At 46.0% G+C, this 19215-nt stretch overlaps 2 protein-coding genes across 7 annotated transcripts in view; both read left to right on the top strand.

Moving 5' to 3' along the window:
- Positions 1-10014, top strand: part of LOC147011526 (phosphoenolpyruvate carboxykinase, cytosolic [GTP]-like) — a 29346-nt gene extending 19332 nt beyond the window's left edge. For 3 of the 4 annotated variants that reach the window (XM_085858221.1, XM_085858222.1, XM_085858223.1), the window contains 8 exons: positions 38-222; positions 341-544; positions 649-836; positions 7344-7506; positions 7635-7853; positions 8063-8200; positions 8342-8437; positions 8582-10014. In XM_085858221.1, coding sequence (XP_085714347.1) covers positions 38-222; positions 341-544; positions 649-836; positions 7344-7506; positions 7635-7853; positions 8063-8200; positions 8342-8437; positions 8582-9051 — 1663 coding nt within the window. In that variant the 3' untranslated portion in view covers positions 9052-10014. The remainder of the gene's footprint in view (positions 1-37; positions 223-340; positions 545-648; positions 837-7343; positions 7507-7634; positions 7854-8062; positions 8201-8341; positions 8438-8581) is intronic. The other variant, XM_085858224.1, reaches the window with a different exon arrangement.
- Positions 10015-12348: 2334 nt separating this feature from the next.
- Positions 12349-19215, top strand: part of NOB1 (NIN1 (RPN12) binding protein 1 homolog) — a 41381-nt gene continuing 34514 nt past the window's right edge. The window contains exons 1-3 of one of the 3 annotated variants that reach the window (XR_015051622.1): positions 12952-15882; positions 16017-16069; positions 16196-16275. Coding sequence is in view for 2 of the 3 variants with exons in the window: in XM_085856677.1 (XP_085712803.1) it covers positions 12500-12568; positions 12812-12944 (202 nt within the window). In the remaining variant the exon portion in view is untranslated. The other 2 variants (XM_085856677.1, XM_085856678.1) reach the window with 2 other exon arrangements.

The raw sequence follows: 19215 nt of genomic DNA, 5'->3' as shown, positions 1-19215 counted from the left end.
AAACTATTCAATGTTTCATCACTTTTGTAATTGGTAGTTGGTTGGCACGGACGGACCCACGAGACGTTGCGAGGGTGGAAAGCCGTACTGTTCTGGTGACAGCGAGTGAGCAGGACGCTGTACCTCAGACAAGTACCGGTGTTCCGAGCCAACTCGGCCGATGGATGTCGGAGAGCGACTTTGAAAAGGCTTTTCAGGACCGCTTTCCTGGATGCATGGAAGGTCAGAGTGAATAAGCTTCCATAAAGTGAAAAGCTGTCCCCTGATCCTTTATCATTTTGTCCTCTTAAATATATCCTCCTCCCTTCCTTCCTTTTGTCAATACTCACTGTATTCCCAGGACGCACCATGTATGTGATCCCTTTCAGCATGGGTCCTCTACGCTCGCCCCTGGCTCGCTTTGGGGTGCAGCTCACTGACTCGCCGTACGTGGTCGCCAGCATGCGCACCATGACCCGTATGGGAACGGCTGTATTGGACGCCCTTGCGGGCAAGCCATTCGTCAAGTGCCTGCACTCTGTGGGACAGCCTTTACCACTCACTGGTCAGCCTCGGTGTTTCAAATTTCGCATCACGTCGATCTTTTATTTTGACGATTGAAATGTAAACAAAACGTTTTTGTGCTGAATGTGAACCCTGACCTTGCAGAGCCACTGGTCAATGGCTGGGCCTGCGACCCTGAAAGGACGCTAATCGCACACCTCCCGGCCCGGCGTGAAATTGTGTCCTTTGGCAGTGGCTACGGTGGGAACTCCCTCCTTGGCAAGAAATGCTTCGCACTGCGCATTGCATCTCGCATCGCTCGTGACGAAGGCTGGCTGGCTGAGCATATGCTGGTAGTTTTCCTGGATCCCCATCCACCCTTCCCGTTTTTTATTGTCTGCCTGTCTGCCTGTCTGCAATTGAAACAAAATTGAAAATAATTTCAAACAGGAAACTTACTGTTTTTAGGGATGTCATAAAGGACACAAACAACAGGCACAAATAACTAATGTAACGTGTTGGATAACATGGTGTAAAAGAAGGTGCATCAACAGCGGGAAACTATCGAAAAATGTAATTAATTTATTTATTTTATTAATACAACCTTTAAAATCTTTATTTATTTTCATTGGTTTATATACCTGAACACTGCACAACACAAATCACCTCCTTGGCACTTTCTAAAACCTTGCGTTTAGCAGTACTTGGACAAAATTTTCCGCTCGTGCTCTCCAAGTTTGGGAATAACGAGATTCAGACAAAATGGCGAATCTTAGGAAATACAGATCGTTCTCGGAAATGCAAAGCAAGAGTTGAAAAGACCCTTCCTGCCGCGTCCTTTTTCTCGAGACTGCGTGGGGCAGAGTGTTTTATGAACTTTCTAGTTACCTCTGCCATCGAAGTGGACAGAGGTTATGTTTTCACCCATGTCTGTTTGTCTGTCTGTGAGCAGGGTATCTCAAAAAGTTGTGGACTGATTCGGACGAAACTTGGTGGACAGGTTGGGTGTGTGACGAGGAAGAATTTGTTCAATTTTTGGTGAAGATCCAGATCTGGATACGATATGTTATTCTTTACTGTGATTCTTCACCATTAAGACGGGGCCAAAAATGATATCTAGCATATTTCAAAAAGTTGTGGATGAGTTATGACAAAACTAGGCAGATAGGTTGGGTATGTGACAAGAACAAGCCAATTAGATCCTGGTTCAGGTCCGTATGCAGATCCGGTGTATCAGTGGGATAGAAAATGTAAACTGTACACCCTGATGGAGGTATGTGCTCCAATTATTTGCGAGGTAGCCGTGCTCTGCGTGGGTGGGAGCCCAGAATCTCAAAAAAAAAATAAAGTTCAGAGAAATTTTATGAAAAGCCCCACCCACTTGAGGACTCGTGAGGCTGGCCTGGATTTAGACACTCGAGGGTCATGGACACTACATCTGTAAAGGCCCCCCTTCTCCATTCCCCCCTTCTCTTGACAAAATAATTCCTAATTTCAAATAAAAGCCAAATCTATTGAAATACCGATTACATTAGGTGGTGGTTCATCATTTCTGTGATAAATCCTGTCAGAAGTTTGTATGTTGTTGGTAGACATGTTATCGGATGATATTTGAGGGGAAGTTGGGTTTCTTCTGCCGTTGGAATTAATACGAGGAAGGTGTTACATTCTATGGATGGGACAGACATCCTGATCCATCCATAGTTAAAAACAACCTCTCTGGGATGTCATGACAACAAACTGGGAAATAATTACACAATAAAATGGACATAATTCATGATGAAATCTCAAGTTCTAGATATTAAAATAACTACATGCTTGTTTAGTGACAAAGTATACCCGTTTCAGCTGGACGATGTAAAACGTTTGTAAAAGTAAAAGCAATTGGTTGTAAAGATGACGTCGATTTGCCAACATCAGGGCAGCGTTTGCAATTGCTTGTTGGCCCATGCTCACGAAGCAATCGGTCACGTACGTGGAACGTAGAACATATGTACGTACGTACGTACGTATATGCCTGCATTTTGTGAAGGGAGTACATCGAAAACTGTTCAACGGAGGACATTTAAACCACATGTTACATGACCATTTGATATCGAGCGTACAAAGGAAATTTTGAAGGTATGTTTTGGACACATTTACCCGAGGACGTGTAGATCGGTGTAATTACAAATTTGCTGCCAGAAGAGTTGGCTCGTGCCCCAGGGCTGCCAGGAGCCAGAATGGTCCCCGAGGCAATACTAAGTGTAGTGCCCCTTTCATCCAGACCTCTTCAAAGTTGTTATTTATTTATTTATTTTTATCTACTAGTGCGTGGCCATACGTGCAAAAAAAAACAAAAAAAAAACAAAAAAAATAAACTTTCAGACCACGAGCCAGAAACAACAACCACACAGGTCGTTCCTTCGCTCTTGTGTGCCCGTACGTGCGTGCCCGTATGTGCAACCCCCCCGCCCCCCCCAAAAAAAACTTTCAAACCACCAGCCAGAAACAATTACATAGGCCGTTCCTTCGCTCTCGTAAACGAAGACTGGATTAGGGCATTGTGTTTATCTATAAATGCGCATAAGAAATCGAGAAATTATTAGAATACAGTAAGTCATCACTATCCGGAAGTAGCCTGGTGTTTGTGTAGTGGTTAGGGTAGTGGCTTGGGATCCAAAAGGTCCTGAGTTCAAACCCCGTTGGCCGCTTGAATCAATACACACCAGGAGGTTGACTCAGCCTGTCATCCTTCCGAGGTCGGTGAAGTGAGTACCAGTGTACTGGGCCGGTGTATGCCCCGGTTAGAATAGGTGTACCATATCCATGTGTCATAAGAGGCGACTAGGGTTTCCTCTTGGAAGGGCATTCGGCGTAAAACCTGTGCCAAATCATTATGCGGATCATAACGGATGATCCGCTGTGGCGACCCCTAACGGGAGCAGCCGAAAGAAGAAGATCACTATCTGGAAGTGGTGCGTGCCCGTACAGAATGTTCACATGCATTCCACGAATTATCACTTGCATTGAAGTAACAACTGCTGTGATACTTACACACACAGAGTTAATTAAAATCAAGTTTACCTCCCTGTTTTTGCTTGCCATAACATTCGCTGCCATTGACCATTGCCACTCGTACGCTACGGTAACTAAGGCACCGATCGATCCACATCGTAACCGGCACGGCACATGACGTCATCGTCGGCCGGCCGCGTACCAGCCTATGCAGCAACGTGTCCTTTCCTTGGTTGGTAAATAAATGGCCATAACTTGGGAACCACTTGTCCGATTAATATCAAACCTTAAAAGGTACATCCTCAGGTCCCCAGCAATATACCTGGCAAGTTTCAATTAGATCGGACCAGTGGTTGTCGAGAAACAGCGGTCTCAGACACACACACACACACACACACACCACACACACCGCTGTAATTATAGATAGATACGGAGGTTTCCGTATTTTTGTCAACCACATGCTGTACTTAAGGGAAATTGGGATGTTATTCACTTAATCCGAGATGCAGTTTCGTTGACCACACTTCATCCGGATGGGGTATGGCCAACACTCCTGTGTTCATTTACGTCATTTTGTAAATTTTTCCCACAGTAGTTTATTTTACCAGGGAGGGTGTCACTGTACATGGCAACATGGCATGTCGGGGAATCACCCCAAGTGGCTTGGAGGGAGACACAAAATGAAGTTACCCCTGATGTTTCATCAACACAATCGTTATGTGAAACCAGAAAAAAATTGAGGGAATGATTATGAGCCCCAATTATCCTGAGCCCTGGGGTAGTTACCCCACCTGCCCCACACCTTCCCTCTCGGCATCCCTGCTCACACCAAGTCCTACTCAAGACTGCGCAGGGTAAATATTCGATGAGTACCATCTAGTTTGCTAAAAGCGATGACGTCACTAGCAGATGGTGGGACGTCGGCCCGCCGGACAAAATCGAGTCGGCCTCACGTTGGTGCTGACATTGGCCCAAAGTTGGTGTGTTCGGCGTTAGCTGGGTTATCACACATTTAGTACTTCCCTATATTATGAGGGCTACTGCTCATTGTGAAGGAGTCAGTAAAAACTGAAAATGGGTGGGGGGGGGAGGGGAAGAGGGGAAGGATGAGGAATGATGGAACTCTCCAGAGATTGGGGACGATGCGACAAGTGGGAGAGCGAAGTTGTTTTGTGAATGAAACTTCAGTCCTTCAACACCTTAATGGTGCTCATCAGTAACATTGTTGTGGATCTCCACCACTCTGGCATGCGGCCGACCGCTTTTAGCTAATTCGCGGCCGCATGCGCCCACCGACCGTGGCAATCCTAGTTGCAGCTTTCGGATCAACGCCGAAATCCAGCTTCGGATGTGCTTTTAAGCACACCACAACCTTATCAATACTCTACCTGTGCTACAGGGTCCGATTGCCGAATGGTCGATTTACCTAATTATTCACGCGAACAGACGACTGAGAGATTGTACCTCAACGGGACCTGCTTGGAAACGAGCCGCTTAAGCAGCTCGCACCGTTTGCGATTTGCCGAGCGGTGTATTATCGCCAAGCCCCGTTGGACCCGATTAGCTTATCGGTATTAACAACCAGCTATTTATTCTGAACGCAATTACGGCAGCTCAATGGAGGAAGAGGACGCAACGAGCAGGTGAACATTCTAACAATGACATTTATTTGTCACGTATGCAGTCGATGAAGCAATGCAGATATGTACAAGCGCGTATGCAATGTAATGAATGCAACGAATGGGGGTAGGGACAAGACACGAGCAAACCAAAGACCTGCAGCCGTATCTATTTATTATGTACACAATCACTTAACCACAATCCGACTTATGGACAAGGTGCCACCACTTTCTTGAAAACCCCAGGAAAGGAAAGGGTAAGAACAGGGCCCGTAGGCCTTTAATGTTCACGGAACTGTGGAGACCGAAGGAGCTCCGTGAGACTGTGCTGGTTACTTGCCACCCTCGTGGTGACTCGCTGGGCGACCCTCGATGTTCCGTCAACACGGCAGTTGGTATAACCGTGACTCGGTTGGCCCAGGCCCTGCCGTGCGGCCTGGTCGATCGGGCCTATCCGACGACGCCTCAGAGGAACGAACGGGCCTTTTCTCTTTCAAGAGTTGATGCTCTTTTACGAGCCCGCCCGTTCCTCGGCGTTTGCTCAGACCATTCTGTAGCTGCCTGGTGACTTCTCTCCGGCCGTCTCCACCGACCCACAGTTCGGCACGGTACTGCAGGCTTGGCTGCGCTCCAGGCTTCGCTGCACTCCGACGACCCCGACTGCCCTCCATTGGACTCAAACCTTGGCGCTCTCCACCCCGACTCCAGCTCGACTCCAGACAGACTGCCCGCTTGGCGTTCCAGCGTGCCTTTTTATGGAGTCCGGGGGGTGAGTTTGCTCTTTTACCTTCAACCTTTCACCCCCCCCCCCCGCTGGCTTGCCCCTTCTGGCATTTTGATCCGACCTCGTCATGAAACGCGAACGTGCGCGGACGTTGTGGAAATCATCGGCTCCCGCCCCAACAAGGGAGTCCCCGCGTCTGTCACGGAGATGCTGTTCGTTGGGATTCGCCGTGGTTGGCGAAAAGATGGCGGCGCAATGGAGATGAAGGTGAGGCGATGTTGTTCGTTTGAGGAGATGTCGTGGTTGGCGCTGTGGTGGGGATGGCGTGGTTGTTGAGATGCGGTTGTGGTTGTTGAGATGCGGATGCGGTTGTTCAAAAATAAAGATAGCAAAAGAATAATCCTACTTCAAAGATCACAGCCCGGTTACACGAATAATCCCCTTTAGACATCGGTGGGGAAATCTAATCTGAACACTCGCTTATCGACATAACTGATCTCTGGGAAACCTGAATGGTGTTCTGTGAATTTCCACAACCATAACAATATTAACCACCGATGGCGAGGAAATGCTTCACTATACAATCTACATTTAACAAATGCAGTGCATGCTCAGAGGCCATCCAATTATCACGTACACAAATAGGGCGGAAATACAAAGGTATTTCCATGAAATGTCGCCAGCTTAAGGTTGCTAACGTACTTCTAGCATTACAGTTAGCTGATAAATGGTGAATAAAGCTAAAGTTTGAGCCCTCCCCCCTCCTCAAGATGAAGGGCCCCCAGCCTGAAATCCTCGGGCACCGATGTTAATCGAGGCGTGATGCGCAGGGACCTCAGAAGTGCATGGGAAATCTGGTTCGGCTGGCCCCAAAACTATGGAAGTAATACCGTGTAAAATCAATGCATCTTTGATGACGATTATGAGTCTGATTACAATGACGATTGTTTACTGAACCAGCGAATGTTTCCACATGTGGTAAATGCTGAACCGGTGAATGTGTTGACATGTATGTTGAGAGGCAGAGGCTGAGACGTTGGTCTTGTACAGGTGGAAACTCAAAATCATCATTGCATTGAGAAATTTATGAAACCACCTGGCCACCTGCGGGGACACCTGCGGGGACCCCAAATAGTTCCACAGAAAGTTTGGCGGGGCTTGCCCCAAAACTGAGGGAGTAGTTCGGGGACAGACATATAGAGACAAATGGATACTCCTGCTTTATTATAAAGATAATCATCATCTTATTGTGCTGCCCTTTACTCGTTCATCTCCACGAATGCCCCCCCCCCATCCACCCATCTATTAATTTAATAGCTGTTTATCCACCATCACATTGTCGTACATACTTAACAGACGTACTCGCATTGTATTACTTGTTCGACATACTCTTGCTGTCGTGCGTACAGTACTTGATAGATTTATTATTCTCCCCATTTCCCCTCCATCCTCCCTTACTTGAGTTATTTTTTTTTTCCATTGCAACCCCGAATGTAATCACTACCCCTCTCCCTGTTCAGATCGTGGGTGTTACAAACCCTGTTGGCCGGAAGAAGTACATGGCAGCCGCGTTCCCCAGCGCCTGTGGGAAAACCAACCTAGCCATGATGACTCCATCACTGCCTGGTTGGAAGATCGAGTGCGTTGGTGATGACATTGCGTGGATGAGGTTTGATGATGAGGGTGCGTAATTGTTGAGTGGGTGTTGCTGCTGTTTGTTACTTGGATTTAGGCAAATGGTTGTTCCGTTTTTATTTTTCTCAATCAAAATTTCCCCACATTTCCTCCCTTTTTCTCTGGGGATTCCTTAGGCCGCCTTCGTGCAATCAATCCCGAGGCAGGATTCTTTGGTGTTGCACCGGGCACCTCCTTAAAGACCAACCCCAATGCAATGCGCACTATCCACACCAATACCTTGTTCACCAACGTGGCAGAGAGGAGTGATGGAGGAGTATATTGGGAGGGCATCGGAGAGGATGTGCCCCCTGAAGTCTCCATCACATCGTGGCTCAATGAACCGTGGTCACCTGGTACTCTTCCTATTGTTGTTTTCTGTCTCCTGACCTTGGGGTCTTCTTTTTGTTTGACCTCTTTCATCTCCTCTTTCTCTTCCTCCACTATGAAGATCATCCCCAAGAACTCGTCACAATTGCTTCTTTCATCAATCGACTCCAACCTTTGCTCTCCTAAATCCTTGACTCGATCTATGGCCTGAATCCCTGTTCCTTCCCTACCCAAGGAGACAAAACTCCAGCAGCTCACCCAAACTCTCGCTTCTGCGTACCAGCCTCGCAATGCCCCTCGATAGACCCTCAGTGGGAGAGTGCGCGTGGCGTTCCTATTGATGCCATAATCTTCGGGGGGCGTCGACCTCATGGTGAATCCAATTTTTAATCGGTCTTGCCTTCCTGCTGAACATGCTTTGCAGTCACCAAAGACTTGATGGATTTGAGTTTTCGACAATACTTCAAAGCAATCCTAATGACTTCATTTGTTGTTTATCATTTCTCTTCTCCAGGTGTGCCCCTAGTGTACCAGTCATACGACTGGCAGCACGGCGTTTTCATTGGTGCTGGAATGCGCTCGGAGTCTACGGCAGCTGCGGAACACAAGGGTACGCCTGTTCACTCCCACCCTTTGCTGTGTGTCCAAGACAGATGCCGAATATGTAGGGGTTGCATTACTTCCCCTTATGGGTTGTTGTGTGGAAGCTTAGTGAGACCCCTCTCTCTCTGTCTTTCATTCCCTTCCTATGCAGGTAAGCAGGTTATGCATGACCCTTTTGCAATGCGCCCCTTCTTCGGTTACAACTTTGGGGATTACCTGTCCCACTGGCTCTCCATGTCTCGACGCACACCTGCTCAACTGCCAAAGATCTTTCATGTCAACTGGTTCCGACGTGACGGTCAGGGGAACTTTCTTTGGCCGGGCTTCGGAGAGAACTCGCGCGTACTCGAATGGATCTTCAATCGATCAGACGAGGTCGACGATGAAGAGGATGGTGTAATTGCAACTCCTGTGGGCTACGTCCCCTTGCCCGATGCCATCAACCTGTCTGGCCTAAGTGTCCCACCAGATATGCCCCAGCTCCTCTCGATACCAAAGGATTTCTGGCGTCAGGAAGTCGAGGATCTAGGTACTTACCTGACCCAGCAGGTGAATAAGGACTTGCCTCAAGAAATCTCACGTCAACTTGCAGCTCTTCGTGGGAGGATTGAGCAAATATAGAATTGGCATTATGATTCTTCCCCCCCTCTTCTTCTTATTCTTATTCTTATTCTTATTCTTATTCTTATTCTTATTCTTATTCTTATTCTTCTTCGTATTCTTCTTCTTCTTCTTCTTCTTCTTTGCCCTGGCCTACTCACACCCCTCTTCCCTTTCTTTCAATTGCAATAGTTCTTATTTTTTTTTCAACAGCTGCTCTTTTCTTTCATTTGCCACTGTCAGACCAATTGCCTTGCAAGCCGACTGTCTTCATCTCATCCATGATCCTTCCATGCTTTGGAACCTTAACAAAAAGCGACACAGATCAAGCCTGACCCACTCGTGGGACCGCTTCCTCGGCTTTGACCTCATGACTACAATGCTAAAATGATGTATTTAAAATTTGGTTCTTACCATCGTATTTCCTTTAAAAATAAATATTTACAACAGACATGGGATAGGTTTTTTTTTTTTCATCTTCCGATACTCAGCAGTGTTGAACGTACATCTTCACCAGTCAATGCAAGCATGGGGGGGGGGGGTCTGTGTGACATCCTGTTACTCGGTGACTCTCCTCCTGCCTCCTTGCATCCTCACACTGTGAAAAATCACCAAAACTTGAATCCTCTAGTGTTCCACTAACGTGTCGGTTGTTCCGATCCTGGCGGTGCAGGCTGAGTGGCTGTGCGTGTTTCTGCCACACCGATGTGCAATTTTGATATCAAATCGTGGTTGATTTAAATTTTAAAGCGTTGCTGTGAATGTATCAACAATGCAGTTTTATTAGGATGCGTGTTGAGACGATTTTTCCACACCGTGATGCATTTTGATCTCGCTTTGCTGTACCTTGTGCCCAACAGTGGGGCACCGTGGCACAGTTTTAAACTAATGAGTAACTCTATTTGTTAAAGGATGAAATGTTTTGATCTTTCTCTTGCTGTTTTATTTCATTTTGGGAATATGTAATAAACTGATTTGCTTGTTCCTCTTTACTGACCTCATTAAAGATGAGAGTAAAATGTGAAGGTTCATGGGTCACGGTGTGACCGCCATGTGAATCTAGTCCTCCGATGTGCCACTGTTAGAGTCGATGCCTCAAAGATTCATGGTGGAGAATGCATTGGGTGTTTTTTTGTTTTGTTTGTTTGTTTTTGTCCATTGCCTCACCTGAGGGGAGGGGGAGGGGGGTCTGGATTTGAACCTTCACATGATGTTGCAAGTGCAAGTTTCAAATCAGTTGGTTAAGCAGATCCAGAGAAAGCATTATTTAATATTTTTCTGAAATCCAATATGGTTTCTAAACCATGTGACATATCAATTATTCTTGAACAACCCTGTACACGCATGCCTTGGGGAATATTTGTGTGAAATTTCCCCTCGATCTGTCCAGCCATTTTGGAGAAGAAGATTTTTCTATGTTTCAGGGTAAATCCAATGTGGCTGCCAAACTATGTGAGCTATGACGACATATTTGTGAACCTGTTCCTTATGGAGAGGCAGTCGTATGTGTAAAGTTTTGCCTCGATCTGTTCAGGCATTCAAAGAAGATTTTTGAAGTTTAAATTTTTTTTAAAAAACAAAACAATATGGATCTCTCGAACTCTCTGGAAAATCCTATTTATCTCTTTGTTGATGACTCCACCCTCTACCTTACCGTCTGTCTTCGCTCACTGCAGATCTGGGTAAAATCACAAACTGGTCCAACACGTGGAACATGTCTTTCAATCCAGACAAATCTTACACTCTCACTATGTCTCTCCGAAAGGACTGTTTTAAAAAAACCCTTACCCCCCCCCCCCCCCACAATCCACTTTCTCAACAATCCTCTGGAAGAAGTCCTTTCATTCAAGCTTCTGGGTCTCACTATCTGCCATGATCTTTCCTGGGAAAGCCACATTTCACACCTCGCCTCCAAAGCCAGTCGCAGACTGGGAATCCTCCGTCGTGCAAAGTCCTTCCTTAAACCTGAGCTCCTGTCCGCAGCCTGATGGAGTACTGCTCTCCCCTCTGGGTTCGTGCTCCTGCCTCCCACCTTTCTCAGCTTCACGCTGTGGAAACCAGGGCATTTCGATCATTGTTATCTTCCATGATGAGGCTGAATCTTTGGGCCTCTCACTCTCTCACCGCAGGCAGATCGGTGGTCTTTCTGTCTTCTACCGTCTCCTCTCCAGTCTCGCCCCCCCTGCTCTGTCTGTGATTTGTCCCCACCATATTTCCGCAGGGCGCTCAAGATCCACCAACAACCCTCTTGTGGTAAAACTACCAAAATCACTGCTCACCTTCACTCTTTCATCCCTCTTTTTTCCCACCTTTGGAATAAACTCCCTCACTCTCTTCAATCCCATTATTCCCTCCAGGCCTTCAAAACAGCTGTTCACCACCTCCTCTTATCATCCTCAATCTTTTCTACCCCAGTTAATCCACCCCAAACCCAGCTCCTTCAATTTCCCTGCCTTCCTTCTTGAAAGTCCCTGTAGTGTCCATCTTGTATTCCCCATATTCCCCGCCCCATCCCTCTCCCTTTCCCAGATCTCCTAATGTCTCTGTTCCCCACTGTTTTGTCCTTTCCATGCCCCTCTTATCTCATGCCCCCTTGCTGTGCGTTGTGTGTTGTCTCTCATATGAGCCTCGACCTGGTATACAAAAAAAAAACCTCAAAAACCATTGGCTATTTGAAATCAGAGACCTGATATGTAAATCCTCTTCGAATTTCAAGTCGATCGGATAAAAATTGAGGATTTTAGAAATACCACCTTAGTTGTTGACCTTTTGACCCGAAAAACAACAGGCTTCTTGCTTGTGATAAACTTATTCACCAAGTGGTGAAGAAGCTTCGTGAAGATCGATTTAAAATTGTGACCTGAAGGTGATTAACAGACAAACCCACACACAATGCCTTCTCCTTCGGCGAGGGTAACTAGATTACCTCCACCAAGGTGATTCGTTTAGGTTTTGTTTCCCACCGAAAGGCCGGATCTGGATTCGGACCTGAACTAAAATTGAATCGGCTTGTTCTTGTAGCTTAACCAACTCGTCCAGATAACTTTTTGAGATGTGTGCTGCTCACAGACAAACAGATAGCGTGTGGCAAACATAACCTCCGTTCACCAGTGTTCGGTGGCGAAGGTACTTAAACCCCCTTAACACAACATTCAACTCATTTACACTTGTGATTTACGACTGCACAATGTCAAGCGATTCACGTGGAGCCCCCTGATGTGGAGCCACCCTGGAACCGACGATGAATAAGAGGAGTACGCAGTTGGTGTCGGCCATGATGGAGTAGTTCGTGATAGAGTCAGAGATTTGGAAATTTTTTTATTTTTTTTTCCACCTCTTCCTCCGCTGTTTGTACAACTATAATTGTGACCCTCAAGGGACAGTACGAGGGAGATAATGAAGAAGGTAAAAAGGGATGAGTTGTAAAAAAATAAAATAAAAAGTGAGGTCATTTCTGTGTGGTGAAAACATGGAGCCGCCAAAGATTGAGCATCTCGTGCTGGACACCGGGGCTTTTTTGAAAAACGCTCCCGTGCAGGTACTGTACTGTAGTGCACTGTACTGTACTGTACTGTTGTGCACTGTACCGCTGATGCTTGGAGCGAGTGAGGACCCCTGAACCCCCGAGTTAGCGTTTCTCCATGACAATGGCGCCGACGGGGCCCGGTCACGTTTTCTGTGCTTCGTCTGGTTGCGGTTCCCACACGTTGTTGCCGTCCAGCTCTTGCGTCGCTTTGTCTCTCTCTCTCTCTCTCTCTCTCTCTCTTCTTGTCGGCACTAGACCATGGCTCGAGACCTGTACACGTTACGTTCGGTCATCTCCGAGGTCCGTGATAAGGAGACCCGCCGGGCGATGTCCATGCTGTTCTACAGTTTGAAACTCCAGGAACCCTCGGCCAAGTCCGTCGCCCTGGGTGAGTGTTTGGTTGTTATTGAACTTGCTTCGCGGAGGAGCCGTTTGCCATGTTCCTGTGCACGTGTCGGTCGACCTGACCTTCCCAGGACCGGTGTTCTGGATCCACAGACTCGGAATTTTCTCCTCCTGGGTGTGCTCTGGGTGTGCTCTGGGTGTGCTGTGGCTTTCAAAAGGAATTAGCCACTGTGGCTAATCCAGGTTTAGAATGATTAGCCACAGGAGAAAGGAGTTAGCCACATATTTTATTCAAAAGTTGTTTTTTTTTTTTAGCAATATGAAATAATAAGTTAATTTGAATGTGGATGTGTGAGGTTGATGGGTGAGTTGGATTGTTCAGATTGGTTGGTTGGATGAGTGAGTTTGACGTGTGAGATTGGTTAAATGAACGACCATCAGGGGAGGTGGTGATTGTGAGGGATGGTGGTGGTGGTGGTGATGGTGTGGGGGGGGGGTATGGTCGTTGTGCCTTTAGTCGGTGGTACTGGGGGATGGGGGTGGTTGTGGACTAGGATTGGACCACCCTCATGCCAGTCAAACTCACTGATCCAACCAAGCTCACCCAACAACTTTACTCATCCAACCAATCTCACCCAACAACTTCACTCATCCAACCAATCTCACCCAACAACTTCACTCATCCAACCAATCTCACCCAACAACTTCACTCATCCAACCAATCTCACCCAACAACTTCACTCATCCAACCAATGTCACACATCAAACTCACTCATCCAACCAATCTCACACATCAAACTCACTCATCCAACCAATGTCACACATCAAACTCACTCATCCAACCAATCTCACACATCAAACTCACTCATCCAACCAATCTCACACATCAAACTCACTCATCCAACCAATCTCACACATCAAACTCAATCATCCAACCAATCTCACACATCAAACTCACTCATCCAACCAATCTCACACATCAAACTCACTCATCCAACCAATCTCACACATCAAACTCACTCATCCAACCAATCTCACACATCAAACTCACTCATCCAACCAATCTCACCCAACAACTTCACTCATCCAACCAATCTCACACATCAAACTCACTCATCCAACCAATCTCACACATCAAACTCACTCATCCAACCAATCTCACACATCAAACTCATCCAACCAATCTCACACATCAAACTCACTCATCCAACCAATCTCACACATCAAACTCACTCATCCAACCAATCTCACACATCAAACTCACTCATCCAACCAATCTCACACAACAACTTCACTCATCCAACCAATCTCACACATCAAACTCACTCATCCAACCAATCTCACACATCAAACTCACTCATCCAACCAATCTCACACATCAAACTCACTCATCCAACCAATCTCACACATCAAACTCACTCATCCAACCAATCTCACACATCAAACACACTCATCCAACCAATCTCTCCCATCAAACACACTCATCCAACCAATCTCACACATCAAACTCACTCATCCAACCAATCTCACACATCAAACTCACTCATCCAACCAATCTCACACATCAAACTCACTCATCCAACCAATCTCACCCAACAACTTCACTCATCCAACCAATCTCACCCAACAACTTCACTCATCCAACCAATCTCGCACATCAAACTCTCATCCAACCAATCTCACCCAACAACTTCACTCATCCAACCAATCTCACACATCAAACTCACTCATCCAACCAATCTCACCCAACCAATCTCACCCAACACCTTCACTCATCCAACCAATCTCGCCCAACACCTTCACTCATCCAACCAATCTCGCCCAACAACTTCACTCATCCAACCAATCTCACACATCAAACTCACTCATCCAACCAATCTCACCCAACCAATCTCACCCAACACCTTCACTCATCCAACCAATCTCGCCCAACAACTTCACTTATCCAACCAATCTCACACATCAACTTCACTCATCCAACCAACCAAAGTCACCCATCAAACTCATTCATCCAACCAATCTCACACATCAAACTCACTCGTACAACCAATCTCACCCAACAACTTCACTCATCCAACCAATCTCACACATCAAACTCACTCATCCTACCAATCTCGCCCAACAACTTCATTCATCCAACCAACCAAAGTCACCCATCAAACTCACTCATCCAAACAAACTTGTCCTACTTCAGGTACTACTTGATTGTGTCAAAACTCACCTGGCAACCACTGACCCAACGAAGCATGTAATGCCGAGTAGCGCCAAATCATTCCGGAAAAAAAAAGATGAAAATAAAATTTTGAGACGAGAATCATGGGAATCATGCGTAATTTCGGTCGATTTTATTTTATTTTTTTTTAATTTTTATTTTTTTTACTAGAAACTAGTTTAAAACTACTAAAGTTAGTATATATATATAAGCTTGTACGAAACCACGCGTGATTCCCATAATCAAAACATACAAAATGGCAGCCGTCCCGACCGTCTCAACGAAGGTTGAATCCTGTGCTAAAATCACCCAAAATTCGTCTAAAACTGGTAAAAAAAAAACCACTAAAACATGGATTGGCCACAGTGGCTAATGGGTGGTTTAAAATATTAGCCACAGGTAAGGGGGATTCGCCCTGTGGCGCCGTGGCGAGCGGAACCCAGTCATCGTAGACCAACGTCTTCAAGTGACCCCGGATATAACTATGAGAGCACTGGGTAGAGCACACACCTCCACCACACAATGCCTGATCCATGACAACATATCAGGCCAAATACATTTTTGAGATATCTTGCTGTATGTATGTCGTTTTTGGCCCCTATCTGTCAATGGTGAAGAATCTATATATTATTTCTGTTTACGTCTGCGTGTAATTTGACGTATCTCCTCCAAAACTGCCGGACAGATTGTCGCCACTTTCGGCATGCGGGTGGGTGCTCTGTCGTCTAATGAACAGCATGGGCTATGTGAGATCGTGCCACATGGACAGGTTTGGGAATTTTGGGTGATTTTCTAATTTTTACATTCGTTTGCATGGCGACGTGTGACGTCACCGCTGAGAGGCGTAATTCCGTCATGACATCATTGGTCATTCGCTGACGTCATTACGTCTGTCATCGACAGACCGTCATCTGCAATGGAAAACCCTCTTCTGCACATGCTGACTACCTCAGAAGGTGAATTTGACACAAAAAATGTCACAAGAAACATTGAATTTAAAGTAAAGATTTATTTAATAAAATATATTATTTCTGTTAACGTCTGCGCGTAATTTGCCGTTTCTCCTCCGAAACCGCCGGCAGGAATGTGCTCATTTCCCATATACTGGGGTTTCTTAATGTGACGAAGACGATGCGCTAAATTTCTAAGCTGGAATTGGATGACAACGTGGCTACAACAAGATTTTCAACCCATCGACGGCCGCATTTATTCCCATTCGGTCACCATCACTGAACTGCTGTCCGGTAAGTGCTGCCATCTATCCAAATAATATGAACTCGAGTAAGGAAGTCCTCATTGCATCAAAGATTGAACATAAACATAACTGATAATAAATAGTATAGCTCAGAACATCAGCAATGGTTGTCATGTTTTAAAAATCAGCGTGGAAGGAGGGGAACGATGAGCGCCAGCTCTGCCAACATGATGTACGATTGGTTCTTTCCCGGACTGAACACGCCCTCTTGGACTGTCAATTTTATCTGAAATCCAACGTACTTCCTGGACTGAACACGCCCTCTTAGACTGTCAATTAGTGTCTGAAATCCAACGTACTTCCCGGACTGAACACGCCCTCTTCGACTGTCAATTTGTGTCTTAAATCCAACATACTTCTCAGACTGAACACACCCTCTTCGACTGTTAATTTGTGTCTGAAATCAAACGTACATATTAAAAATACCCGAAAATAAGTTGCAATGTACCTCCGTCCAGATAACATCAAAGGCTATAATCTGAAGGTCGGGGGGACCAGGGAACGGGTATGAGGTCATCCCTTCATTGCCTGTATTCTCTTCTTTTTATTTGTTCTTCGAAAGCGCGGTGTCCGACAATAGATTCTGTACCTTGAATGCGTGCGTGTTAACTGTTCACATTAAAGAGGTGTTCGATTGTTGGATGCACCCAAACAACTGCCGTTCATTACATTAATTGTCAATATCAACCGCCATCGTTACCTGTGTTGTGTCTTGCATGTGTGATCTTCAAATTAAAGCGTCCAAGCGGTGTTCGATCGTCGGATGTGCGCCAAAAAGTGGCGTTCATTGAAATTTGCATTCTGATTCTCGGTCACCCTCCACTGCTCCTGTTCAGTCTCGGGCTAGGCCTATATCATGTTAACCTTGCCCCATCAGACGCCAACCTTCCAGTCACACTGCAGAGGATGCAATTTCCAGTCAGACTCACATACTCGATGACCATAAACAAATCCCAGGACCAAACATTTGATAAACTCGGAATATACCTCCCAGCCCCCGTGTTCTCCCATGGCCAACTATATGTTGCATTTTCACGTGCAAGAGGGTACTCCTATATATTTATCAAAGTGGACAATAATTCCTCACAAGGACTATTCAGCAACAAGACACTCACCCAAAATGTCATCTACAGAGAGGTCCTTTAGAAAACTAAGGACAGGTAGCCATAGTGCATCACATCCCTAATGACACCCTCCCCAGCTTCCCATAACATCAACTATTATGCTTCATCCACCCGTTCAACTCCGTGCGGAGCACGGGTATATGCTAGTAACTTTAAAAATACAGCCTGGTGTTGACTCGTTGGTTAGGGTGGTGCCTAGGGTCCTGAGTTCAAGCCCCGTCGGCCGCTGAATTAATACACCAGGGGGGTTGACTCAGCCTGTCATCTTTCCGAGGTCGGCAAAATGAGTACCAGTCCAGTGTGTGTACCGGTAGAGGGGCACTGCATCAGCGACAGTCACCCTTCAAGAAATGATAGCTACCCCGGCAGCGAAGCTGCCGTATGACCACCACCACTTTAAAAATTATAGTAGTTGGATCCGGATCTTCACCAAAATCTAATCGGTTCGTCCTTTTCACACACCGAACCTGTCCACAAAATTTAATCTGGGTCCGTCCACAACTTTTTGAGATAAACCTGCACACAGACAGAGAGGGGTGAAAACATAACCTCCTTCACCCTCGGTGGTGGAGGAGGTAACAATCCAACGGGGTGAGATGGGGGCTCCTCACAGGCCACTCCTCAGGGCCCTATCCAATGACCAGGGAATTTCAGGTGCAGCCAAGCCACTTTCTTCTGCGGATGCTGTAATGGGCAGGAGCGCCATCCTGCTGGAAGCATGTTGGGAAATCCCCATCTGGGTTCCAGACATTGGGGAATGTTTCCTCGTCGAGCATACCTAAGTTGGCGTCTCCTGTGACTGTCTTTTCAAAAACAAGTGGTGCCAGGCACAACAAATCCCGCCCATTTATTGACGAAGTTATGAGCGAAAAACGATTTTCACCTTTTCGTGACCTGACTTTGACCTTTGACCTAATTGGACCCAAAAGTTAATGGGGTCGTCCGAGGTTCATTACCCACCTGTGGATACAATTTGACAGTGTTTGAGCCAGCCGTTTTCCCGTAAAGTTTTAGTTTTAATGGAAAATTTGTTATTTTGACCCGATTACCATGACCCCCAAAACTTCGGACCCTACTGATCTTCACAAATATGCATTTTTCACTATAGGAATGGGTGGGATTATAAGTGACAAATAAAATAAGGTTCACTATAAGCTTAGTTTGAAGTAAATCATATCATTTTTGACGAAATTATGAGCGAAAAACAATTTTGATCTTTTCATGACCTTGACCTTTGATCCAATTGGACCCAAAAGTTAATGGGGTCGTCCAAGGTTCATTGCCCACCTATGGATTAAATTTGATAGTGTTTGCTAAAGCCGTTTTGCCATAAACTTGCTAACAGACAGACAGACAAACAAACAAACCGGACGATTACAATATCCCGCTCCCTCCCTCCGGGGGCGCGGGGGGTCGCATAATAAAGTATCTATGATGCGGTCTTTCAAAAATGCCACACCATCACACGATCGACACCATGTTCCTTTGATGCAGTAAACCAGTGAGGGTTGTCTTGTGACAAGTAGCAGGTGTTCTGGCGGTTCACCTCACCATCTGCGTAAAAATAAAAATAAAAACAGTTTCATCACTGAATACAATGGTGGACGGGAAGTTGGCATTGTGAGCACATTTTTCTGTCTCTGATTCACAAAATTCCATTCGTCGGTCCGGATCATCGGCTCTTAATCTCTGCAGGACTTGAAGCTTGTAAGGATGCAATTTG

This window comes from Eptatretus burgeri, chromosome 15 (genome assembly GCF_056783735.1).
Source record: "Eptatretus burgeri isolate ZD-2024b chromosome 15, Ebu_testis_v1, whole genome shotgun sequence".
Lineage (NCBI taxonomy): Eukaryota > Metazoa > Chordata > Myxini > Myxiniformes > Myxinidae > Eptatretus > Eptatretus burgeri.
This window is presented reverse-complemented; position numbering and strand designations above follow the sequence as displayed.